At 38.2% G+C, this 26,420-nt stretch overlaps 1 protein-coding gene across 3 annotated transcripts; it reads left to right on the top strand.

Annotated features, from left to right (window-relative positions):
- The first annotated feature begins 667 nt into the window (after positions 1-667).
- On the top strand, positions 668-26,420 carry LOC111023604 (lipase class 3 family protein). Of its 3 annotated transcripts, XM_088118141.1 has the most exons (15): positions 962-1,099; positions 2,694-2,789; positions 7,276-7,385; positions 7,791-7,853; positions 8,002-8,194; positions 8,784-8,888; positions 8,960-9,090; positions 9,184-9,727; positions 9,886-9,951; positions 10,119-10,195; positions 14,729-15,010; positions 23,123-23,456; positions 23,534-23,686; positions 25,057-25,596; positions 25,964-26,420. In XM_088118141.1, exons 5-15 carry the CDS (start codon positions 8,009-8,011, stop codon positions 26,150-26,152), a joined length of 2,607 nt encoding a protein of 868 aa, XP_087974267.1. In that variant the 5' UTR covers positions 962-1,099; positions 2,694-2,789; positions 7,276-7,385; positions 7,791-7,853; positions 8,002-8,008; the 3' UTR covers positions 26,153-26,420. The 3 variants fall into 3 exon arrangements, with proteins under 3 accessions (XP_022156772.1, XP_087974268.1, XP_087974267.1); XM_022301080.2 differs by lacking the exon at positions 2,694-2,789 and having other exon boundaries at positions 668-1,099; XM_088118142.1 differs by lacking the exon at positions 2,694-2,789 and having other exon boundaries at positions 958-1,099; positions 7,232-7,385.

Raw genomic sequence — 26,420 nt, 5'->3', positions numbered from 1 at the left:
TAAAATACACTTCTGACCATTGAGTTTGAGAATAGATTTCTATTTGGTCATTAATATTAAAAAACTCACAATTTGGTCTCGACCTTTTACAAAATAGTTATAAAAGGTCTATAAAGTACTTTAGTGTCCATTTTTAGATGATACGACAATATTTATTACTTTTATATTATTTTAAGCTTCTGCGTCATTTACCATTTTCCTCCCAGATTTTTTAAATTTAGTAAACAAATAGAAACCTAATATCAAACTTAACTACCAAAACAATATTTTACCCTAAAAATTATTAATATTAGTATTATGTCAAATTAGTATTTCCATTTTGATATCTTTAAAATTTTATCAATCTATTTGCGATATTATAAAAATGTCGATTCATCTCTTATGACGATGACAAACCATAGACATATGAAAATTTCGACATGTTAACGAAAATTTAATACTTTTTAAAAAATTATAGAGATTAAAATAAAAGTTTTAAAAGTATAATCACAATGCATGGACTAAAATAAATATTGAGTTTAGCGTGTGCATAAACAAAATGAATAAAAATAAAATAAAAAAACTATTGAATCAAAATAATATATGAATTTTGAACAAAAAAAAAATCAAAAGAAAAAAAGAAATCTAGGAGCCGTGCAAGAACCAAAAAAGGAGCCGCAGTGAGTATTTGGCCATAGAAAACAAACAAACGACAAAATTTGCAGCATATTCTTCGATCCCTTCGATTTTGTTCCTATTGGTGTCAAGAATTGCACAAAAATGTGCCATTGATCACTACATTGCGAGTTGTTCTTGCTGCACAGCGGATCCGATTTAGGGCTTTTGGATGGACCGGATGCAGTCCATACAAAGCCGTGTCGAGTCGTGGATTAGAGATCAGCGCGACAAGGTTCTCAAGGTCTCCTGGGGACCTCTCCAATGGAAAATGCGGTGGCCATTCTGGAACTCCAACTACGGGGAGCACAGGAAGAAGATTCAGCGAGAGTACGAGCGCAGGCGGCAGCAGCTCCATGCCCTCTGCCTTGCTCTTCAGGCCGACTCTGTTGCCGACCTGCAGGAGATTCTGTGTTGCATGGTCCTCTCCGAATGCGTTTACAAGGTACGGCCTATCCCCACTGCCTTGTTTATTGATTTGTTTGCGTTTTTATGATTTGGGAAGTTTGGGGGAATGGGAGGGAACTGGGTTCTTTTGATTTCTAAAATGTTGGGTCCATGATGTTAATGGCTTGGCAAACTTCTTGTGGAACTTGGTGCTAGAAAGTGTAAATCATGAAATGGATATAATCAGTACCTTCTAATAACTGATTGGTTTTAGAAATTTCCTTCCAAGGACTATAACAACATGGCAGATCTCTAAGATGCTGTATATCTAATTTGCTCTTGATGGTGATTCTCCAAAGTACTTTGTCCTCTTTTTCGAACCTTCACAACCGTTTTGTAAGCAAGGCAAAATTGAGGCCACCTAAGGAAGAAATGGTTGAGAGACTTTGGACTAGTTGCCTAGATGGCTGCTCCCTTCTCCATAGTTCCTCCCCATATAAGTTTTTGAAGATCTTCTCCAACCTCATTTAAACCTCAACTTGGATTCTAAAAATCAAGGGAAAATAAGAGGGTATGCTAGTCAAAGCGACATTGAGAATAGTAGTTCTAACTCTTTAGATATAGGTTTTCCCCTCTATTTTGCGAGGGTTCTTGTCTCATCAACTAGGTCCCAAGAAGAAACACCCTTCTAGGCGATGGGGGTCTGGGGGGAGGTTTGATCCACTACTAAATTTAATACCTCCCTTTGGGTGTTGGTGTATAAACAATTCTGCTATTATCTTTTGGTTCTTGTTGGTTGGCTTTGCCACTATTTTTCATTTCATCTCCATTTATTATGAATTGTCTTTTCTACATGCTTGTTGTATATCTTTTATTTGTTCTATTAGGGTATGATTTTTTCATAAAAAATGGTAATCGAGGTAATTGCAATTAATTATCCCATTATCTTAGAGGCTGCTTGTTTGGGAAAACAACTTGTTGCCTTTGTTCTGTAAATTATTTTTAGTTCCTTTGGGTAGTATGTAAAGGTTACAGTTAAGGTTACTGTGTGCCTTAAATTACTATTCATAGGTATATGATTTTGAGAGTAAGAATAATTTTAGTTTGTTCTGAGAAAACAAGCTGAGAACAACACAAACTATAGATAACAAGAGAAAACAATTTTTTTGAAAAACCCTTCTAAACCGGGGATAACTAGCTCCTGCTTTTGTATTTATTATTTTGTTAATAAAATTTTGTTTCCTATCAAAAAAGGAAAAACAAGAAAATGAAAAACTATTCTAAACACGAAGTAGTTTTTAAAGTAGCTTCCAAATAACTTCTTATTCTGCTAGTGCTACTGCTACCACAACCATTTCCATGCAGGGAGTAATTATCTATCTCATCTCATGTATGTATAGCCTTATATATGTGGATGTGTGTCCTTACTACATGGAAGTAGGCATGGCAGGAAAAAAAATACATATGTTAAAAGGGAAAGGAATGTAGCTAGAACTTCTGTGCAAAACAAAATCAAAATGACAGGTAATAAGGATAATTAGTAAAGGAAGATATTTCACATTTCAAATATGGAAAAAAATCTTCTTTTTGCCAGAATTCCTTTCTTGTTTTTATTTTTTATTTGTTTATTTTAATATTCGTGAGTTTTTCAGGTCATCTTGAATGCACCTTGACTAATCAAATGGACGACCACATGACCCTACAACATTTGGTTGCCAAGAAAACTCATCGAATTTTAAATTCGGCAGGTGACCACTATAGTTTGAACCCATTCTCCCTAAGCCCCTCTACTTTTTTTACTAGCCCCAATGACCACTGACCACTAGGCCAATCCAGGGTGGTTAGAGAATCCTATAATCTATGACTACAATCTTATGAGAGTTCGTAAACTTGGTTCTTCATTTTTGGGTGCTTCTTGTCTCTTCGGGGACGTCCTCTAAAATTTTTTGGATGCTCCGTTTTTTTTGGGCTATGTTTTCCTTTTTGTTTGGCCTTCTTGTACTTCACTCCTCTTAATAAAAGCTGTTTTTTAAAAAAATTACTTCTCTTTCCTGGAGGGAAAGGAAAATTGCTAGAATTTTTGCACAATGAAAGAAAAGATAATTCAAGGATAGCTTAGTAATAGAGGATGTCCTAGCCCCTAGGAAGATAGCTTCTCAGTTGTATAGTGGTGTAGAACCCGGGGGACCTCTCCACTGTTTTCTTCGTACAATTACGATGATAACATCGAATCAATAGTACCTTGAAATTTCAATTCTAATTTATATGATTATGTGTTTGGGAGCTTGGTAAAAATGCTCTCTTCTCTCTCCTCTTCTTCTCCCTCTTTCTTCCTTCGATTTTAGTTTCGGCAGCCTAGATTCGTTGCTTTTACCATTCCATTCCTTCTTATCCTATCAAGTGTTTATTCAGATTTTGTATTAGTTTGGTGAAAATGGAAATTAGCAGTTGCTATAGTGATAACAAGTTCTATAATAACATAATAACTAGTTCTATTGCATTTGGAAGTATATGCACATTTCATGCTTGAGAATGTGTTTAGAAGTTCACTGCTGTCAATTCATCCTTCCCAATTTTTATGGTTTGAAAGACACATGGTTGAATTAGTTTATACTCCTCCCTACGCCTTGCTTTTTCCATCAGTCTCACAGTGATTATGGTATTGTTCGAATCCACAAATTCAAAGCTAGTCAAACCTGGTTCTTGGAGTGGGTGGTGTGGTTGACGACTGGAGGAAGAATCAACGCCATAATCCCAGGAGACTCTAACAAGGTGAGCTGGTCAAGTTTTTGGAAGATGTTGAAAACATTCTCGGTAAGAAGCATAGAGGACATGAGGCAGGGTTTATTGGAAAGCAAAAGACCTTTTCCTTCCATCAAAGGAAACAAACTCTCAAACGGAGTGAAAAAAGACAAAAAAGAAAAGAGAAAACAAGTTTCTAAACAAGGTGATACGACCCAAAGAGCAGATGAGAAAAACTACATAAAGGGCCTCCAAATTTGCTCTTTAAGAAGAATATGGATCACCACTTGACTGTAGATTGTTCAAACTTTTTGGATACCCAAAGATTTCAGGAAGTTTTGGAAAATGAAAAGTCCTCGTTAGTCATTTAAATGTTTCAGATGATATTGGAAGATGAAGATACTTTGAAAAGGAAGGCTGAGACATTTAAAAACAACAAATTAAAGCAAAAGGAAGTTATTGAAGGAAGAGAACAACTCAAGTTTATGCATTTAAACTCCTCGAATTATGGGGATTTGAATCTCCCAATTAATGAGCAATTAGTTGGTATAAAGGAGGGCCATCCAAAAGGTTTTTCAATTTTGGAAAACGTATTTCCAAGATTTTCGCATGACAAAAGGAAGGAATCAAGTCCTTTGAAGAAAGAAGCTCATTTATTGGATAAGAATTTGAAAGGTGAAATAGTAGTCCCTACCGCTGGTGTTTTAGTTGATTGTAGCCCTAGATTCAATCCAAATTCTTTGCCGCCAAGGAATTTTATTCCTCCCTTGCATTTTTACTATTTGAAAAGGAAACAATCTTCGAGGCTTTTAAATGGTATTGATTCTCTGAAGACAGCTGGTCTAAATCAAACTGATTAAGAAAATGAATTTAATGAGGAAAGAGGAGGGATTCGGGAGGGTGAAAGTTGTTCGCAAATGCTGCTCATTCAGGCACACTCTCCTAATTTTTCCAATGATAATTTTTCAAATAGGGAAAAGACATCCATTCAGGCAGCCGCCTCTCTCCTTTAGAATTATTAAGTCAACTAATGATGATATAAGGAAAAGCTTGATGGAGATGGACACATTTGATTCAGATGACGAAGATGGATTTAGTATGAGGATAAACAGCCAAAATTCTACACCTATTTTGGAAGATCAAATGACTTGTTTTGAAGACCTTTTGGATCACTCTGTTGCCGAAGATTTTAATAATCTCTTCGGATTGGACAATAAGCTGGTCTCCCTTTTGTTCAGGAACAAGGAAAGTCTCATAGTTTGCCTTCAGATGATAGAATTTCAGATAAGGAAGATGCAATCCCTCACAATCAGCAGTCAATTCCTCCATACTTCGAAGCAGTTGGGATATCTATTGTCCCCATTCAAAATTTTCCAAAAAATTCTATCTTGAGGGTTTTCAAGAAACGTCTTATGATCAAGAAATTCATATTGAATTTTTGTCCAAAAGAAGTCTTTCTTCAAGCATCAAACTTGCAGCAGATTAGAAGGAAGCCTCTTTCTTTTTGAGATGAAATCCAAGTCAATGTGGCAGAGGTCTTTTCAGGGAAGGGTTGATAGGTACTTGAGGCTGTGAGTTTGCACCTAGGTTTTCCATTGACGATGATGGAGAAGCTTGTGGTGGAGATGCAAACTCGAATCCATTTCCTCCATTTCTCCCCAAAGCCTTCATAATGAAGAACCATATCCGGAAAGTCCCAATCCACCATGTCGAACCATCTCGAATCCAGCTCCCAGCTTGCTTCTATTTGACCTCTTGGTCTTACGACTCTTACCATTTATGAAGACAGAAAAATTGGTGTTTCTGATGCATCTGTTTATCCATTCAATCCATTTCCTAGATGGTGTTTAATTATAATTTGGAAGGCCGTTCGTTTCATGTTAGACTGTAATTTCTCTGTCTTTATTGTTCTTTCATTCCACTTAATGCAAGAAGTTTAAGGGGAAAGAATCACATGTGAAGGTGCTTATTGAATCACAACTTGATATTTCCTACACCTAAGCGTGATGTAAATTGTTATAAATAACTTTAAATTTGAAGAGATATAAGAAGATGATGTTCTTTATTTGGCCTTCGGTCTGGATAAAACTAGCTCCTATTTTTGAACGAGAAGCAACTTTTCATTAATAGATGAAAAGAAACAAAGTGTTCCAGGATACAACCTCCAAAAGGAGAAAAACAAAAACCAACTACCATCCAAACAAAGAAAGCCAAAACAACAGCTCCCAAAAGAAAAAACCAAAATACCAGGCAGAAAACCACCAAACTAACCAGAACTAAATACAACTACAGCTTAACAAAACCTAACAAAAGAACAGCAAACCGAAACCTCAAAAAAAATGTGAAATATAGCTAAGAACAACGTACAGAAGGTTGGGAAGTAGTACGCCCGATTCACCAGGTTCTACCACAGCGGGGCCCAATCATACTCAAAAGAAGAGTTTGGCATGAGAATGCAAGCGCCGAAATCGAACAAAACGTCTGAACATCCAAGGACGAAAGAAAAATGCTTTATCGTCTTGGAAAATTTTGAGTATTGGCATGAGAACGCAAGCGCCGGAATCGAACAAAACGTCTGAACGTCCAAGGACGAAAGAAAAATGCTTTATCGTCTTGGAAAATGAAGCTAAGCTCTGTCTATCCGAACAAGAGTATACTCAATCAGATTAGCCTTTTTTTTTTTTTACCTGTTCGCTTGCACTCTTACGTGTGTGGTTGTTACTTTTGATCTATGTTTAACGAAAAACAACTTATTATTTTTTTTTGAATGACAAAAAACTTTTCATTGATATATGAAAAAGAGAAAAAGGTCGAGGATACAAACTTCCAAAGGAGGGAGAGAAAAAGAAAATAGGCCAAAGCAGAAAAGAGGCTCAACAAGGAGCATTACAATCAAAATAAGAATAATAATAAAAGCCAACAATAGGATCAAGTGTCTTTAACTTCAAATTTGCCCACTTTAACTTCTGAAAATAGATCTTTGAGATCCTGCAAAATTTGGCACGAATTGCAGCTGATTCTCAAACCCGATCAGCTTGTAACTCCAAACTTCTTCTGAAAAACTCATCTAACATCATAGCCTGATCAAATAGATCTTTGAAACACAACTTATTATTATTTTAAAGAATGTAATAGCAAATGAGGCCTTTGTCCAAGTACAACCTTACTTGAACAGGATTTGTACCTCCGTGGCCTTGAGTTCTAAAGATGAGGCCTTTGTCCTAGTTGGTCTGTAATCAATGAGTTCTTAACAATTAGCTTGACATCAGTTACCATTGGACTTCAGTTGAAAAATGATAGAGGTCTGGATGATTGCATTCTGGTGCTATGTTGTCTCTTCTAATTATTTTTACATTTTTGTAGCTTTTTATGCTGCTGTTTCTTTCTGTGTATGTGAAAATTATCTCCAATCTCTATATTCTTCCATTTGTTAACTGATCTAAAGCAGCTCTTGTCCTTGCATAAAATGTCTCAAATGAACGAACATGATAGAGACCTGCAAGTGAGTTAGTTCGAGCTGTGAATAAATTCAAGGCTGACTTCGGAGGACAAGTTGTTTCTCTGGAGCGTGTGCAGCCATCCTCAGATCATGTTCCACACAGGTTTCCTTTCTTTTTATTGAATTTGTTTGAGAAATGTTTACTTCTGCTCCCTATAATTATTCATATCATACACAAACTCCCTTCCTATTCATGGGTTTCTTTGAATGTCACTTGTCAATATGGATTTGTACTATGCAAACCTTTCAGTTTACAATAATGTTGGAAAAATTGAGAAAAGTGAGTTTAATGATCATATGCTTACAGCGAGTTTTAGCTTATTTTCAATTTGGATTGTTTACCAACACCTGGAAATGAATGAAGCTCATAATAATTTTCTTATTTCGTGCTGTTCTATGAACTTTTTTTTTATGATCCATCTTTTTATTTAAGCCTGTAGGCTTGTAGGTGGTTGAATGTTGTAAACTTTTGTTGGGCGTACTTATCGGACTTTATTGTTATTTTTAGGTATTTGTTGGCAGAATCTGGCGATACATTATTTGCTTCATTTATTGGAACAAAGCAATACAAGTAAGTTGGGTAATAGTTGATTCTCTTGCTGCTTGAGTTTACTACTCTAGTATGCGTTGTGTTTGTGTGTGCCTGCTTTTTTCTTCTCTCTTCTTCTGTCTCCATTCCTCCTCTCTTTTTTGTAATTTCATGTTTTGTATAAAACAAGGGATGTAATGGCTGACGTCAATATACTACAAGGAGCTATTTTCCATGAAGATGTAGTGGATGGTGTTGATGGGACTGAAATTTTGAATTCTGATGAAGATGAGAATCGGAAGGGAAAATTTGAGAACTCATGGAATCCCCTTGAGTCAAAGGCTAAGCAGCTGAAGGATAAATCCAAACCTGCTGCCCATCGGGTAACTAATTTTGTTGGGGTTCTCTATTTCTATCCAGCTTATTTTAGAACCTGATTAGGAATTGTTGGAATTTATGTGCCTTTCTATATCAAGATTTTTTGGTTATTCTGATTTTCCCCACTTCCATGTAAACCTTTTCTTATGAGAAACAAATTCATCGATACAAGTGATCTAGAAAGAAAAAAGATGAAAACAAGCTATCCTCCAAAATTTCCTATCTGTAACTACAAATTTCTCCAATTTTCATTTGATTCGAAGGAGAGTAATTGCAAAAGATCTTATTTAGGGCACTCTTCTGAGGAAGTAATAAAACAAAGAACATTCCAAAATCGGCTGAATTTATTATTAATCGCTGAAAGATCTTGATCTTCCCCTCTAACCAATTTTTATAAAGAATAGCCTTGAAGCATTGTTCAGATAATCCTTATCTGTTGAGTGCAAGGGCAACAAATGAAAAGGTGGTTAACATCTTCTTGATTGCTCCTGCATGGGGAGAACTGCCACCCTGGAGAAAAAAAAGCCATGCTCTTTTCTTCCTCCAAATAATTTACGCAAAGCAGCTTATCCTTCGCATTATATTAATCCTCAGGGTTTCTTGGCTCGCGCCAATGGAATACCTGCTTTGGAGTTGTACAGGCTTGCTCAAAAGAAGAAACAGAAACTTGTGTTATGTGGACATTCACTTGGTGGAGCTGTAAGCCCGATTCTTATTTTGTTTTAGCAGTTGATTTTATGTACAGTGCTAATTCTTGTTGCTCTCCTTAGGTTGCAGTTTTAGCTACTCTTGCCATTCTTAGGGGTATTGCTGCATCTTCTTCTTTAAAGGAGAGTGAAAAATTTCAAGTCAAATGTATAACTTTTTCTCAGCCTCCGGTTGGAAATGCAGCTTTGAGAGAGTATGTCTTCACATTAGATTTCTTAGTTCCCTGTTTTTTATAAAATAAAATTATTTTTTAATTTTTTTTGGTTACCTCAATATTTTCCTTCAGTTACGTCAATAGGAAAGGCTGGCAGCATCATTTTAAGAGTTACTGCATTCCAGAAGATTTGGTCCCACGTTTATTGTCTCCTGCATATTTTCATCATTATAATGCACAGCCTCTTAATGTGTCGCCTGAGACCCGTACTAATTTACTGATGAACAAACATGAGGAAGGGGCAGGAAAGCCAAAAGAGAAGGATGGGGAGCAGTTGGTTTTAGGTCTGGGCCCTGTACAGACTTCCTTTTGGAGACTTTCAAAGCTCGTTCCTTTGGAGAGTGTCAGAAGGCAAGTTAATAAGTACAGAGAAAAACGTAACGATACTGTTGGGACATCTTCAGCATCAGATTCTGTTTCAACAGCCTTACTTGAAGATGATGTAGTTGAACCTCAATCTCTTGAAATTGAGGAGGGTTTCGATGGCATATCTCTCAAGCCAATTTCTGACTCTGGTAATTGTCCATCTGTGAATGAAAAGTCTCCTAAAAAGAATGGAGCTGGCAGGAACTGGCGTAGAGTGCCTTATTTACCTTCATATGTTCCTTTTGGGCAAGTATGTTTTAATATTTTGGACATAATCATTTATTTACTTCCTTTACTTCCTCATTTTTTTCTTCCCATCTGGTTCATTTTTCTATTTCTTTATTGAAAGTTTTCTTAAGCATAATAAAGAATGCTGTACATTCAAACACAACTATTGTTATATCGTAGCTTTATCTCTTGGGGAATTCTACGGTTGAGTCACTTTCCGGAGCTGAATATTCAAAGCTAACTTCGGTATGATTTTCTTATGCTTAGCCATCTGATTTTCTTTTATATGGAAGCTTCTATTGATTATTGCCTTTTTACTAGCAGTTAATTTGAGAAATAATTGGAATTTCTATTTTGGTTCTGTTTTGGAATTTCTCATATTGTTTGCTTTCTTCTGGCAAAGGTATTTTCAGGTAAGTTCTGTCATTGCAGAACTACGGGAACGATTTCAATCACACTCAATGAAATCTTATAGGTCTCGATTCCAGAGGTAGTTAATCACTTATTATGTCGTAGCTTAGTTCTTATCATACAATTCAATTCTTGAACCTTAATTAAATGAAATTCTTTGTTTAGAATACTATCTTGATTGAGCAATTTTTATACTGGAATTGTATAAACATTTTCTATAATAATAACATGTGGCTCTAAGGTATCTAAACGGAGGCTATTTGTTTTCATACTTTTTGGTGCTTTTATTGTGTGCTTTGATAGTAATTTTTTTTTTTTTGAAAAGAAACAGATTTCATTAATGTAATGAAATGGAAAAGGAGCTTTGGTAGTAATTTGTGATCAAGAAAATTGGGTTCTTTAAAGACTTCCTATGGGGAGGCCCAAATCTTACAAAAGGGGTACACATGGTAATTTGGGTTTATACACAGAAGCCATTTCTTTACAGGGACCTAGGAATTGGGAATATCAAGCTGATAAATAGTTCCCTCCTGGCTAAATGGGTCTGGAAATTCATCATTGGAAAAAAAGCTCTCTGGCGCAAGGTTATCCAAGAGAAGTACAAGATTCTTCCAAATATGTCTTGGCCTATTAATTCCTGCCATATATCCTCCACTCTGCCTTGGTTTCACTTATCAAAAGAAATCACAACTATCCAAACCAAAGCTAAATGCAGAACTAGTGATGTTAATTCTATCAAATTTTGGACAGATTTTTGGTTGGACCAAGGCCCTCTCAACACAAACTTCCTGAAGCTCTTAAAGCTGACTACTAAACCAAATATCACCATTTCCGATACATAGATTTCAGAAACTAGCTCGTGGAACCTTAACTTACGTAGGAATTTGAAAGATATGAGATTTTGGAGTGGACAACTCTTTCAAATTTTCTCTCAATACCCCGGATTAGTGGTGGCAGAGATGGTTGAGAATGGCTTCTGGATGCTTCTAAAGACTTTTCTATGAAGTCCCTCCTTGCATCGCTTTCAACAGTTAACATGGAAGCTGATCACCTTTACAAAGCAATCTGTTATGACAAATTTCCAAAGAAGGTTAAGTTCTTTATTTGGGAACTTAGTCACAGGGCATTAGTACCAATGACGAGGTGCAGTGAGGATAGTGAAACTTCAAAAACATCTTTAATTTTTCTGCCTCTGTGCTGACAGGTTTGGTCTGACATTATGAGCTCCTTCAATTGGAGTTCAGCTTTTCCTATCAACATCCAGGACCTCCTCTCTTATGTTTTTGTGGGCCACCCTTTCAAGAAGGAATGAAGGATAAAGAAACTCTATGGAACCACCTGGTTAGGGTTTTCCTTCGGAAGTTATGGTTAGAGAGGAATAATCGCACCTTCAAAGACACTTGCGAGTCCTTTGATTCCTTCTTTAGTTCAGTGGTTTTTGTGGTGATGTATTTGTGTAAATGTGTACATCCCTTTGCTAATTGTAGCTGTAATACTCTTCTTACCCAGTTGCAAAGTTTTTTGTAACCACAAGGGTGGTTTGGGGGACTTCTCTCCCGATTGTATATTTCATTCTATCAACGAGATTTTGTTTCTTCTAAAAATGGAGAAGGCAAGATAGTTTGTGTTATATTGACTTTTCTTAACTTATTTTTATAACCTTATGAAATTTCTTCCATGGTCTAGATTTTTATTTTATTTTATTTTTTTGAATTTTAACATAAGGTAATTTCATTTGCATGTTTAAACTTTTTCCATATTAGGTACTGCCGTACTGGTATTGTTAATCAATGATGTTGAGAAGTCCTTGTTTAAACTTCATTTGTTAGCTTTCTTCTGGGCGGGAGATTGATGCTCATTTAGTTGGTTCTGAGTTGGATTCCACTTTACTTCATGTTGCTATTTAGGATCCCTTCTTCAATGAGTTGCAAGATCGAGAAGATATAAGATATTAAGAGATTTCTTGTGGGAAGGAGTCCATGAAGGTGGGGTCCCTTTGAATATGGGAGTTGGTATCCAAGCCTGGCTCCGGGGGTAGGTATGAGAAATCTGAGTCTTCAGATTGAGGCCTTGCTTCCAAAAAGGTTTTGGTTATTCCCCTCGGAAAACTTGACTCTTTGACATAAGATCATTGTGAGTAAGTATGGTTCTTTACCTCCCGACAGGATCAAAGGCACTTTAAGGAACCTGTGAAGAGCTATTGCTTTGGGATATACAAAATTCTATTGCTTTGTTAGGTTCATTGTTGGGAATGCGATGTTGATTTTATTTTAGGAGGATTGCTGGTTGAGGGATAGCTCTCTTTGTTGCTCTTCCCTGTCTTTATCATTTGTCCTCTTGTAAATTTTGCCCGTTGTGTCTATCATTGTTCTCTCTAGGGATTGTTTATCATTTAATTTTGGGTTTGGCTGCTGGTTGAGCGTGAATCTTTGGATGTCTCTATGCTATTTTCTTTGCTGGCCAATTTGTGCCCTTGTTTGAGAGTTGGGGATATTTGATTCTAGTCTCCTAGCCCCTCTAGGGAATATGTAATTGTTTTCTCTCTTTTGTGTTGGCCCAACTCTCCCACGATGTAGCTATTCTTCTTGATTTGGAAAGTTTGAATTCTCAAGAAAGTCATATTTTTCTCCAGGCATATCTCCCATGGGAGACTTAACACCATAGATTTAATCCAAAAATCGTCTTCTACTATGTTAGGGCCTCAGTGGTGTAAAGTGTATAAAACCCATGAAAAGTCTAGGCCATGTTCTGTGAAATTAACAGTTTGCTTTAGCGATTTGGGATAGATTCCGGGAGACTTTTAGCGACTGTTTGGGACAAGGAGTTCTTTAACCTAGAGTTGTTTAATCGGGAGAGTTAATTAGTTTGGAGTTATTTAGTCTGTGACATTGATCATCTCTTCTTCCATTGTCCCAAGGGCTGGGGATGAGAAAACCCCTGAAACACGAAAAACTAACGAAGAGCAGCTTTCGAATTGCGGATAAGCATAGTTAGAGTGTAGTTACAAAAAGAATTTCTCTATGGTTTAAGCATCAAGTTGAAGCTGTAATTTGTACAAAATTACAAAAAGAATCGAAGGCTTTAACTGCGCAACCCCAAAGGATTCAGTCATTTGCAGTGAGCATGACATCAAATTCCCCGAGGCTAAACAAGATGGCATGATTGGCAAAGAAGACGAATTCAGCTCCAAAGATGAGTTGATTCCGCCTTATTTTGAAGCTGTTGGAATTACATTAGTCCCAATCAAACAAAATCAATGAAGATCTTTTTGTTTTTGGCAGATGTGAGGATTGTGAGTTTTCAAGAAAAGGCTAAGGATCATAAGGGATGCTTTTTTAACAAAATTAAAAAAAAGAACCATCATGGTGTGGTGTGGCCTAGTGGTCAATAAGGGCCAATGTAAATAGCAAAGGGCTTAGAGGGAATAGGTTCAAACCACACTTGCATAAGATTTAATATCCTACGAGTTATGTTGGTAACCAAATGTACTAGGGGTTTCCTTGTAAAAATCAAGAGTTGCCGCCCCTTTCTCTATATCCCAAGTTTACTGATTGTTTGAGCATGTTCTGGGAAGGAGGGTTTTCAGGCCTTTGTGTTCTGCATTTTCCTGTTTCTTCATTGGCATTGAGGCTTCGTTTTTTGGAGATTGTTCCTTGATAGGATTTGGGGAGTTGGCCTTTTCTCTCTCTGTTATTCGTACTTAGGGTTGTGGTTTAGTTCCTCCAAGGTTTTCTATAGATTCTTCCAAGAGTGCCTGATTTTTGCTTAGTTCGTTTTGGAGTACGTTCTTGGTTCTGTTTCTAGGGAAGTGTTTGGTTTATCCCTCAAGCATTCTTCAAGTCATGACTATAGGCCGTGTTCATGGACGCTTCTTTTGAAGCTCTTTTGATTCTCCAAGCTTTGTAGCATGCAGTTCTTAGAGTTCTTCAGCATTGTCCCTTGGATTTTAATGTTCTTTATCTCTACTGTGTTTTTATTGCTCTTGTTGAGCTTATTCTACGTTATTATTGTTCTTTCTCTTCTTCCTTCATCCTTTGGGGGTTTGTATCCGGAACATTTTCCTTTTCATATATTAATTAATGAAAGGTTGTTTTTTTGTTAAAAAAACTGTGCAACCCCAACCCCAAAGGACTTTGGTTTTCCCTTTGAAGAATCCCCCAGAATTGTAGCCCATTTCTGTAATTTTGTTTATGTTTCTATTTCTTTTTTGTTTTGAGTTGCATTTTGAGTTCCTCTTGCATTGGGATTTTCCTTTTTTGTATTGGCCTCGTGTATTCTTTCCTTCGTTTATAACGAGAGTTGTTATCATTTTAAAAGGATGTTTGGGAAGTCCTTCAGTCTTGATTGCTTATAGGGGCAACTTTCCATCTTGAAGCATGACAATATGTAACTGATTATTTTCTTTACTTTTTGACATCAAGCAGTGTTTCTGATTCTGGACTAGGCCTGCCTCTGAAACTCAGGATTGTGCTTAGAACGTGAAACATGTGTTTCTGTTTTTTTCTTTTTCTTTTTGTTTTAATTTTTAATTATTTATTATTATTTTTTAACACAATAAGTATGGCGTTTCCAGTATCACCTTTTATATTGTAAGAATCTGGTTTCTTTGCAGAATCTATGAATTATGTATGAAAGACGATGCTTCATCTATCATGGGAGTGGAACAAATGCAGCAATTTCCACATCTTCAGCAGTGGCTTGGTCTTGCCGTTGCAGGTACTGTCAAGCTTGCACAAATAGTGGAGTCTCCAGTTATTCGGACAGCAACTTCTATTGTTCCTCTTGGATGGAGTGGTATTCCTGGTCAGAAAAACTGTGAACCCTTAAAAGTTGATATTACTGGATTTGGGTTGCATCTTTGTAATCTTGTGCATGCTCAAGTAAATGGTAACTGGTATAGCTCTACGCCTCCTAACCTTTTATTTTAACTGTTAATATTTTTTAGCTTTTTATCTCACGTTTCACATGGTCAACTGGGGATATATATATATGTGTGTGTATATATATATATTTTGAATAGGATGCACTCTTTTCATCGATGCAGTGTAAAGTTATTATAGTGTAATCTCGAAGAAAGAAGTAAGAATCACAAATCTCAAAGACCATTCCCAATTTGAACTATCCCAATATGTGTATATCCACAACCTTACTCAACATAAACTCACCCAAGAGTCCTCCCATTAGAATTGATAACAAAAAGTATAATTGGAAAGTAATTTGAACGGGGTTCTTTCAGTGGAATGGTAAGAGGTGTTTAATAGGCCCAAATAATCCTGCAGCCTTGTGTCTTTGGTTTGTCAACGGTGAAACGGTGAAGATAGGTTTCTAGATTCATACCTCTGATTTGGTCCTCTTTTTGTACATTATAAGACTGCCTCTTTTTTATGCGTGATGCTTGCTTGAAATTGCTGGTGATCATGCGGTCCCTATTAGAGACAACTGACTTTGGTAGTCTATGGAGCATAATAACCTCCTTGGTGAACAAGTTGGCTATTGATGAGGTCGAGAAGGGTGTTTCAGTGGGAGCAACTGTATAAATTATGGAATCACTACCTAATTCACCTATGAGGTCATCAATTACTGTAATAAGATTCTTTCTTCTTCTTTTTTTTTCCCTTCTTTTTCGTTGATAAGAAACAAAGATGTATTCAAGAACAGGGCCACAAAAGTAGGGGTCGGGAGTAAGTGGAACCCCAGCCCAAAAATCTACAAAAGAAGAGTTTTTCAATCACAAATAATCATTGCAAGGTTTATGAAATAATTTCTTGTGATTGGAACACCACCACAAGGAAGTGTGCGGCACGAGATAACAAAAAGTTACCGTAAGTTGCATGATCTCTCTCATTCCAATCCAAATAAGCCGAAGGAGATTATAGCTGCCAAATTCCATAGAGTCTTACCTTTGCCTTTAGAACTCTAGCCTGCAAGGGCTTCCAAAATCTAGTTATCCACTTGTCTAGGTAAGTATGCAGATAAGCTGTCCCTTCCGAATTTTAAAATATGAATGTGTTGTCTCCATACTGAAGATGGATGACTTACAACAATTGATCTCCATTGCAAATGCCCTTAGCGCACTTTTTTTTTTTTTTTTTTTGTAAGAAACAATTTCATTGATGTATGAAATTATAAAAGCCCATCGGAGGGTTACATAAAACACTTCCAATTGGTCAAGAGGGAAGTGTAGCTATAAGAGAGCTTTTACACCAAGTGATAACTTTATAGGAGAGCTTAGCGCTCTTCTTCACTGCAGAAACGAATTAGGGGGTTGAGAGAACATTTTGGGACCATGCCCTAAACTTTCCATTTTGGAGAAAGATAATAGACCTACCTTGGAAAGTCTTCCTGTTTTTTCCTCGCCTCATACTAGCCCTAGCCCTGACACGCACGAACCTCAATGCCCATCTATATCACCTTTTGACAGTAACCCCTCGAGCCCTTGCCATTGACTGACACCCCTGCATCTTTCGCTTTCCATCCCGCAGACATATGACATCCAGCAAGCCGCGTCACATCTGTACCCTTGCATATCACAAGACCTTCTACCTCCTCGACTGCCACCCCTGCCCCATACACTCAACCTCCCCCTGCTTACGCTTTACCCCCACCCAACACCTGCTCTGACCCCCCTACCCCCCAAAATCCTCTTCCTCACCCTACCCTTCTCCTCGAGGCCCCAAAAATAGTCGTTAATATCGCAAAAAAAGATACCTACCTTGCTTTGGGCACAAAACACTCCACCAACCCCCCTGAACTTCTCTCAGACTCCGACCAATGCATCTCAGACTCCGATCAACACTATGGGCATGTGCATTTTCCCCATCCCCACAAAACTCTCAAAGAAAACCACATCCAACCGGAAGGAATACAGGGGAATCAGAGAGCTAGCGGGTCTCACTTCTTCCATCAACTATGACAAACACAAACCAAACCAAGGTGGGTCTTTCTCTGTTAAATGACTTTCCTCTCTTCGAGTGTTAGAGGTCTCGGCTCTTGGAACAAGAGAGTGCTGATAAAGACCCTCATCAATGAGCAAAATCCCACCGTCGTTATTCTCCAAGAAACTAAACTTGAAGTGGTTGACTGTCTTACTGTTAAGTCGCTTTGGAGCTCCAGGGACATAGGCTGGACAACTTTAGATGCATCGGGCACCTCAGGGGGCATCCTAATCATGTGGAACGATCCTTCATTTCAGGTATCTGATATTACTTTGGGGCTCTACACATTAACCATCCTTCTCACCCTTTTAGACGGTTCCAAGTTTTGGCTAACAGGTGTTTATGGCCCATCAACCTCCGAAGACAAGCCAGCTTTCTGGACAAAGTTGTCCGACCTTTCCTTCCTATGCACTAATCTTTGGCTTCTTGGGGGAGATTTCAACTCAGTCAGATGGTCACATGAGAAATCATCCTACCACAAACCAACTAGAAATATGCACCAATTCAACTCCTTCATCGTTCAAGCTGGTCGACAGAACCTTCCTCTTACAAACGGTCTTTATACGTGGTCGGATTTTAGGGATCCCCCTACTCTCACATTGATTGACAGATTGTTAGCTACTAATGATTTTCTTTTGAAATTCCAGAATGCTTCTATCAAAAGGCTCAGTCGACCAACTTCAGATCACTATCCTCTTCACCTCTCTTTTGGCATGTCTAGATGCGGCCCACACCTTTTCGGTTTGATAACGCCTGGCTAAAACATCACTCCTTCCTGATCGAATATTGGTGGAAAAATACCCCACTCAGAGGCTGGCCAAGTCATGGCTTCATTATGAAACTTAAGGGGCTGAAAACAGTGATCAAAACATGGAGCAACTCTACTTTTGGAAGCATCACTCAACAAAAAAAAACCAGCTAACAACAGAGCTTGGCATTCTGGATAATCTAGAAGAGGAAGGGCTCCTAGACAAAATTCGGAGATCTATTAAGATATGTCTCCTTGAAGTGGTGGCTATGTAAGAATCTCTTTGGTGCCAGCGCTGTAAATCCAAATGGCTCCATGAAGGTGACATCAATACATCTTTCTTCCACCACATTGTGGCATCGAAGAGGAGGAAGAACACCATTACTGAAATTCTCTCCTCAGATGGTACCAGCCTTCTTGAAGAGAAGGACATCGAGAAAGAATTTCTCTCTTTTTTGGCAGGTTATACTCCAAGAAGGAAGGACAAAGATTTCTCCCACATCCATGGATTGGAGCTCCATTTCTCAACAGCAAAGCATAGAGATTGAGCAACCATTCACTGAGGAGGAGGTTTGGCATGCGATCAAAGAGTTAGGCACCAACAAATCCCTTGGACCGGATGGCTACACTGCTGAATTCTACAAAAAGTTTTGGAACATTCTCAAGGACGATATTTTGAGAGTGTTCCAAGACTTTTTTAAGAACGTGATTATTAATGCAAGCCTCAACGAAACCTATGTATGCCTCATTCCTAAGAAGCTTGACACTAAACAAGTAGGGGATTATCGGCCCATAAGCCTCATTTCTTACCTTTACAAGATCATTGCTAGGGTCCTATCTGAAAGACTAAAACGGTTGCTGCCACACACAATCACAAATGCACAATCAGCCTTTGTGGCTGGGAGGCAAATTCTTGATGCATCTTTGATTGCCAATGAGCTCATAGAAGATTGGGAGAGATGCCAAAAGAAAGGAGTGGTAGTGAAGCTGGGCATTGAAAAGGCCTTTGATTGTGTAGATTGGGATTTTCTTAATGCTGTCCTAGAGGCTAAACGGTTTGGATCTACTTGGAGAAAATGGATTCGAGGTTGTATATCTTCTACAAACTTCTCCATGATAATCAATGGCCACCCGAGAGGCAAAATCATCTCTTCTAGAGGCTTGTGACAAGGTGACCCTTTATCACCCTTTCTCTTTATTTTGATAGCTGATGTGTTCAGTCGTCTTATGTCACAATCAGCTCACCACAACCTCATAGAGGGGTTTGATCTGGGCAACAACTCCTTGAACATACACCACCTACAGATGACACAATCCTTTTCTCCACTTTTGAAGACGACCCCCTCAATAATTTGTTCAACATCAGCCGGCTTTTCGAAGAAGCATCTGGGTTCAAAATCAACCATCAGAAGTCAGAAATTGGGAATTAATTTAACTAGCAGTGAGCTTGCTGCCCTTGCATCCAGATTCCATTGCAAAGAGGGATCTTGGCCTTCTCTCTATCTTGGTCTGCCCATACATGGTAAGCCTAAATCCCTCACATTTTGGGATCCATTGGTTGAAAAAGTGAAGAAAAGATTGCTCTCATGGAGAAATTCCTACATCTCCAAAGGTGACAGACACACGCTTATACAAGCTACTTTAGCAAATCTCCCTACCTACTATCTCTCTCTCTTTCCTTTGCCATCTAAAGTTGCTAGTAGCTTAGAAAGCCTCTTTAGAAACTTTCTTTGGAAAGGCAACAAAGATGCTAATGGGATGCACCTAGTCAAGTGGAATACTACACAGCAGCCGATTTTGGAAGGGGGATTGGGCCTGCCCATGTTGAAACAGAAAAACAAAGCCCTTTTGGCCAAATGGATTTGGAGATACGCTAAAGAGTCGAACAAACTGTGGCCTGATGTGATCAAAGCTAAATATGGAATCTCTTCTTGGTCCCATAAACCTAACAAAACCTCTCTCATGACAGGAAAAGGGCCTTGGAAAGCGATTCTCAAGACCCACACACTGGTTTTTGATAGGCTGGCTTACAAAATTCAGAATGGTAGCTCCACCCCTTTTTGGACGTCTCCTTGGTTGGTCAGTGAACCCTTGGAACATCACACACCCCTTCTCTTCGCCTTATCTATGAAAAAGGATGCATCTGTTCGGGATCTTTGGTCTGTGGACAACAATTGCTGGAATTTGAGATTGAGAAGAAACCTAAAAGATGCTGAAATTATAGAATGGGCAGCCCTCTCTCACAAGCTTTCTTCGGTTCAACTATCCACAGAGAAGGACATTTTAACATGGAAACTAGAACCAAATGGCATCTTCACCACTCGCTCCCTCATTAAAGATCTTACTCAGCCTTGCTCGCATTCTCCAAAAGGTCTGTATGAGGGCATATGGAGGGACTCATCCTAAAAAGGTGAAATTCTTCCTTTGGGAACTTAGCCACCGTGCTATCAACACCGGTGATAAACTACAAAGAAGATTGCCCTATATGGCTCTCTCCCCCCATTGGTCTGTGATGTGTCAATCTAACATTGAGACCCAACAGCACCTCTTCGTCTCCTACCTCTATGCAACCAAATTCTGGAACCTCATCCATAGCACTTTTGGATGGTACACTGCTCTGCCAACGGATCCCCCCTCCTCATTGAAGCTACTCTAACCGGACACCCATTTAGAAAAGAGAAAGCTCTTCTTTGGCAAAACTTTATGCGAGCTTTCCTTTGGGTCACTTGGAGAGAACGCAACCAACGCATCTTCAGCGACAAAACTCTCCCTTTGAAATTTTTTTTGAAGCTATAGTCTTTACCGTCATTACTTGGTGCAAATCCTCCCATATGTTTCACAACTATAGCTACACTTCCCTTTTAGCCAATTGGAAGTGCTTCATGTAATCCTCCATTGAGGCTTTTGTAATTTCATAAATCAATGAAATTGTTTCTTTTCCAGAAAAAAGAGAATCCCCTAAAATAATGATGAGGATGGGGAAAAGTGAATCACCTTGCCTAAGGGCACTCTTATTGTAAAGATTTATCCCTTGGGCTTCGGTTCTTTAGATGTTTTGGGATTGTCTGTGTCTGTTCCAAAGATTGTAGGGCGATGATGGAGGAAGTGTTGTTATCCCGTTTTCTCTGGCAGGCGTGTCTTCTGGCTACTTTATGGGGTCTCTGGCTGGAGAGGAATAATAGACTGTTTAGGGGGTGGAGAAAATTGTGGACTATGTTTTGGATCTTGTTAGGTTTAATACTTCTGAATGGGGTTCGGTCACTAAGGCCTTTTGTAATTATCAATTAGGTCTCATTCTTTTGGATTGGAGCCCTTTTCTTCAGGGGTTCCCTATTGCATTTTTTTGTGTGCCCTCCTTGTTTTTTACCTATTTTCATTTCTCAATAAAAGTGCAGTTTCTTATCAAAAAAAAAAAAAAAAAAGAACTGAGAGGTTAGTTGAGGAGATGCCTCCCGAGATCTGCTTCCTTCATCTTCTGCTGAAACCTCTAAGTATAATAGCCTATGTCCCCAAAAACCTCCTTATTCCAAGTAGTAATCTGCTTCAGACCTTTGAGCTTCTCCATGAAAGCTTCTTTCAGTCCATGAACCGAGGGGAATCCAGCTGCATATTCCTACTTTTATGACCCTAGCTTTAATAGCAAGGGGAAGCCTCAGCAGATGAAGAGTTTCAACTTGGCAAAGAGTTTTTTAATTAGGTTAGCTTGGAAAAGCAGCTTGCAACTTACCCCTTATCTACTCAAAATGCTCCAGTTGGCCCAGAAATTGTGACGGGTCAGTTGAGCACCCCTCTGGTTAGTAAAGTCGTGGCATTGATAAAGAAATGAACAATATTGCTATTTTTCAAGAATTAAATGCAGAAGCTATTTTGAAACAAAATTCAAAGGGCAGCCCTTTTCCACCTGGTATGAAGAATATTGAAAGATTTATTCAGCCTCTTCCTCTTTACTACTCTCGTAGAAAGCCTGCCACTATTTTTGGAAAGGAACTCGCAAAGCCTTTGTTTGCTAAAGGGGTTCAAGTTAACTTGAATAAGGCTTTCAATAAGGAAAGGAAGGAGTTAGTATGGAAACCAATGCTTTGTGGCGTTTAGTAATTGCAAGTATTTATGGAACTGACAGCTTTGGGTGGCATACTTTGGAAGTAAAGAGTGGAGGTTGTAGCACTACATGGTTCAACATTGAAAAGCAATGGAATCTAGTGAAGCATTTCTCATATTTCAAGGTTAAGAATGGGAGACGTGTCTCATTTTTTCATCATCTATGGATCAATAATTCGCCCTTAAAGATAGGTTTCCCTCCTTATTTCGGGTGGTTTCAAACTCTCTCATCTCAGTGCATGATGTATGGGATGTTTCCTCTTCCTCTTGGAGGTTAGAGTTTCGAAGACTACTTAAAGATGATGAAATAGCTGAATATGCTGATTTGTTATCAATTTTGCACCCAGTTTCTTTACATTCTGATGAAGACCAATTTTCTTGGAGACTAGATGCTGCTGGAACAGTTCTCTTTGTAAACCAAAAGGTTTTTCTGTGGAATTACCCTCTGATTTTTGCTAAGTTATGGAACTCTTGCTGCCCCAAAAGGGTGAATGTTCTTATGTGGATACTGTTATATGGTAAGGTGAATACAGCTGAGGTGCTTCAGAAAAAGATGCCTACAAAGGCTCTCCAGCCTTCCTTCTGTGTTCTATGTGAGAGGACTTAAGAAAATCAGATGCACACTTTCTTTTTGTGCCCTTTAGCAACTGTATGTTGGGCTGAGTTGCTGAGTTTATTTAATCTCTCTTGGGTTCTAAATAAACTTACATTATATATATGGAATTAAAGGAATATGTGATATACAATACAATATGTTTTAAAAAAAGACACATTTTTAATAATTAAAAACAAATTAGAAACTAGTTCCAGAATAGTTTTCTATTATTTAAAACAAAAGTGAGTCGACACATGCTTAAATAACTGTTTTTTTAAAAGTGGGTTTTCTTCTTGTCTTGGTGTGTTCTCATTAATGTCTTTGTTTTTTTAGTACAGATGAAAGTTCTTTCAGATGGTGCAAAATAGAATTAACTTTTAAAAATTATCCTATCACATCTATTTAAAGTTTAAAACAGTTGTGAAACAAAAACCACAAACTATTTTCTGCATAGGAAACATATGCTCTATCCACTGAGATACAGGTGCTCATTCAAAAACCACAAAATATTTTGAAAATAGCTTTCCAAATAAGATTGCTCTTAACTATTGTTATAACTAACTTGGCAGTAGACCATACATTTCGAATGGACAATTAAATATTGAAGGTCTTACTTAGCATTTATTTCAGGTGTTCAACCAGGGTGGAGTCATTTCCTCCAGCTCCGACTATCTCGTCAAGTAATGGAGCCCCTGAACTCCAAAAAATGCGCGTTGTAGTTGGAACGCCTCTGAAACGACCCCCAAACCACCAGTCAGTGACTGATTCAGAAAGTTCACTGTTCCCAGTGACTAATCCATCTGTGGATGATTCTAGTATAGAACATAGATTACCCTTTAATATAGAGAAATTCATCCGTCCTGAAGGCTTGGGTGATTTTTTCATATTCTGTACTAGTGATTTCGCAACAATCATGAAAGAGGTACATGTCAGAACTCGTAGGGTGCGGCTACTTGGCCTTGAGGTATGTTCAATTCCCAACCCGTCGTCTCTCTCTCTCTCTCTCTCTCATATCATGAAAGTAACTCATGGGTTGTATAGGGTTCGGGTAAAACTTCACTTTTCAAGGCAATAGTGAGTCAGGATAGGATGATCCCCATTCCACGCATTGAGCATTTGCTTCCAGCAATGGGAGCTGAAGAAGGTATTGCTGGTGGCATTTGCTACTGTGACTCGCCAGGAGTAAATCTACAGGTTTGTATTTTACTCGTCCAGAATTCATCAACGTTATACCTTTACTATATGGTTTATATCATATTTGTTTACGTTTTTCTTTGTTGTATTGTTCTTAGGCTTCATTATTCTCCTTGTTAGCATAACAATCCTATGAGTTCCTTTACTCCATCCTTCCACTGGGCTGTCATATTATGAGATTTGTTGAGTAGGCTTGGGTTAGTTGTCCGCTATAAGATAGCTAGTTTTGGGGCTATGGTTTTAATTGTGCAAATGAAAACTCTGAACTATGTCTTTGCTCCACTAGGCTTGCCTTCGATCTTAAATTATGTTGTTGAAAATTAGTAATGTGTGTACTGCCCTTATAATATCTTTTTCATTCAATATCTTCAAACATTGGATCCTTCTTTTTATTTCTGATAAGAAATGAAGAGAATATATTAAAGGAGCTAAAAAAAAAGAACCTAAGGGCAGGGGATGAAGTTCCCTCCCTACAAAGCTAATGCATTACTGTTCTCCAATCTTGAATAATCATTGCTAAACTGTAGTTACAACAGAACTTATGGTTTAGGCACCACATAGAGGAAGTAATTTGTACACTATTACAAAAAAATTTGAAAGGACGAGAAATTTTGTTGACATGCTGGTTCCTTTTTTCCCGCAAACACCTAAAGAGGGCCCTAACTGCACAACTCTAAAGAATTTTGGCCTTTCCTTTAAGATACCACCTCTGTAACGCCTCCAAAAGCCAATCCTCCACTGTTCTGGGCGCACACAAGTAAATATGAGCTTCCCTCATCAGAAAATACCAACTCTTAGAAGCCACAGGGCAGTGAAGAAAAATATGGTCTGGATTTTATGCGTTTTTAATACAAAAGCAGCAAACTGAAGGCAATAAAGTCCAGTGTGGGAGCTGCAAATGCAAATTATGAGTCGAGAAAGCTTGGAGTTTCTATTTCTAGATAGCTCCAATTTTGCATGATTTGTATGGTTTCAATGTGGCATAAAGTTCCTTTTTCAGGAAAAAAAAAGTGGCATAAAGTTTATTTCACAAGGCGCCTCTATGTGTTTCTGTGTTAAAGGAATTTCATAATATCCCTCTGTTTTTAATGCTTCATGATTGGATGCTTGTTGGCTATTGCAGTTTGTAATCTTTGTCTCTAGGCTTTTAAACGGGACGTCTTGCCCTATATTGTCTATATATGAACATGCTTTTGACATGTATTTCTACTGATTGTATCCCTCATGTAGCTGGGAACGTGATACTGTATTTTAAAGGTGGGTTATATTCTGAGGGAAACAAAATTTTCTCATACCTTTTGTACATATGCATGTCTTTATTCAATTTATATTTTGAAGTTCTGTTCTTACCGACTAGATTTTTGTTGCAGGAACTTAAGATGGAGGCTTCCTGTTTCAGGGATGAATTATGGATGGGGATTCGTGACCTCAGTCGGAAAACTGATCTGTTGGTTCTTGTTCATAATCTGTCGCATAAAGTACCTTTGTGCGTGCAATCAAATGGATCACAGCCGAAGCCGGCACTATCTCTGCTTTTGGATGAGGCTAAGTCTCTTGGAATTCCATGGGTTCTTGCCATAACGAATAAGTTTTCTGTCAGTGCATATCAACAGAAAGCAGCAATTGAAGCCGTTATGCAAGCTTATCAAGCATCTCCCTCCACCACTGGAATAATCAATTCCAGTCCTTACGTTTTTATTCCTGGTGCTGCCACTGCTTCTTTGTCCACCAGTGCAATTATTGGAGACTCGGATATGAGAATGGCTGCCCAAAAGCTTTTTCTTGCTCCAATTAATCTTGTTAAAAGGCCCTTTCAGAGGAAAGAGACTGTTCTACCGGTGGAGGGTGTCAACTCTCTCTGTCAGCTTATCCATCGTGTACTTCGCAGTCATGAGGAGACTTCGTTTCAGGTATAAACATCTAGCTTAAAGAATCTGTAGATTTAACATGATCGTCTCTGTTTTTCCCTTTCCTTTATCAGTTTCCCAGAAAATTTTCCCCATAAAGTTTTGTTTCATCCTCCTTATTCAGTGTCTTATCGATGACTGCCTTCCTTTATCAGTTTCCCAGAAAATTTCCCCATAAAATTTAAATCTTCAATTTTCTCGTATTATTATTTTTTCTTTTTCTTGGTGTCACATTTGTGTATGATATATCTCATCAACTTTTCCCCGCTTATGTTTCAAATATGGTCTCTATGACTTCATCTCTCTGCCTTTTTTGATTGCACATGGTCTGATTTAAAAGTCACAATGTTTCCCATTTTTGAACTTACAGGAGCTGGCTAGAGAGAGACTCTTCATAGAATTGGAACACGAACGTGCATTGTCAACGGATGCAACTCGAGATGCAAAAGCCAAGGAAAATTCTTTAACAGCTGCAGCAGTCGGTGCATCCCTTGGTGCTGGCCTCGGCGTCGTTTTGGCAGTCGTTATGGGAGCAGCCTCTGCATTGAGAAAACCTTGAGCCTCGTTCATCTTGCTTGTCCCAAATTTGTGAGTTGAGTTTATATATTTGGGTGACAGTTATCGAATGGTCTTCTTTACATAGTGAGTGATCAGGTTAATTAGTTAAGCTTCCTCGATTTATTACCATCAATGACGATACATTATTATTCTTGTAAATTAATTATTATAGGGAAGAAAATTGGATGTTCCAGAAATTTCACAGATTGGATTATGTACAGAGCAGTGTTAGAAATTCATACGAAATCCAAAAAACCAGCTTGGTAGAA

The sequence above is a fragment of the Momordica charantia genome (genome assembly GCF_013281855.1).
Source record: "Momordica charantia cultivar OHB3-1 chromosome 9 unlocalized genomic scaffold, Mcharantia_2.0 BLBB01000009.1, whole genome shotgun sequence".
In the NCBI taxonomy this organism is placed as follows: domain Eukaryota; kingdom Viridiplantae; phylum Streptophyta; class Magnoliopsida; order Cucurbitales; family Cucurbitaceae; genus Momordica; species Momordica charantia.
This window is presented reverse-complemented; position numbering and strand designations above follow the sequence as displayed.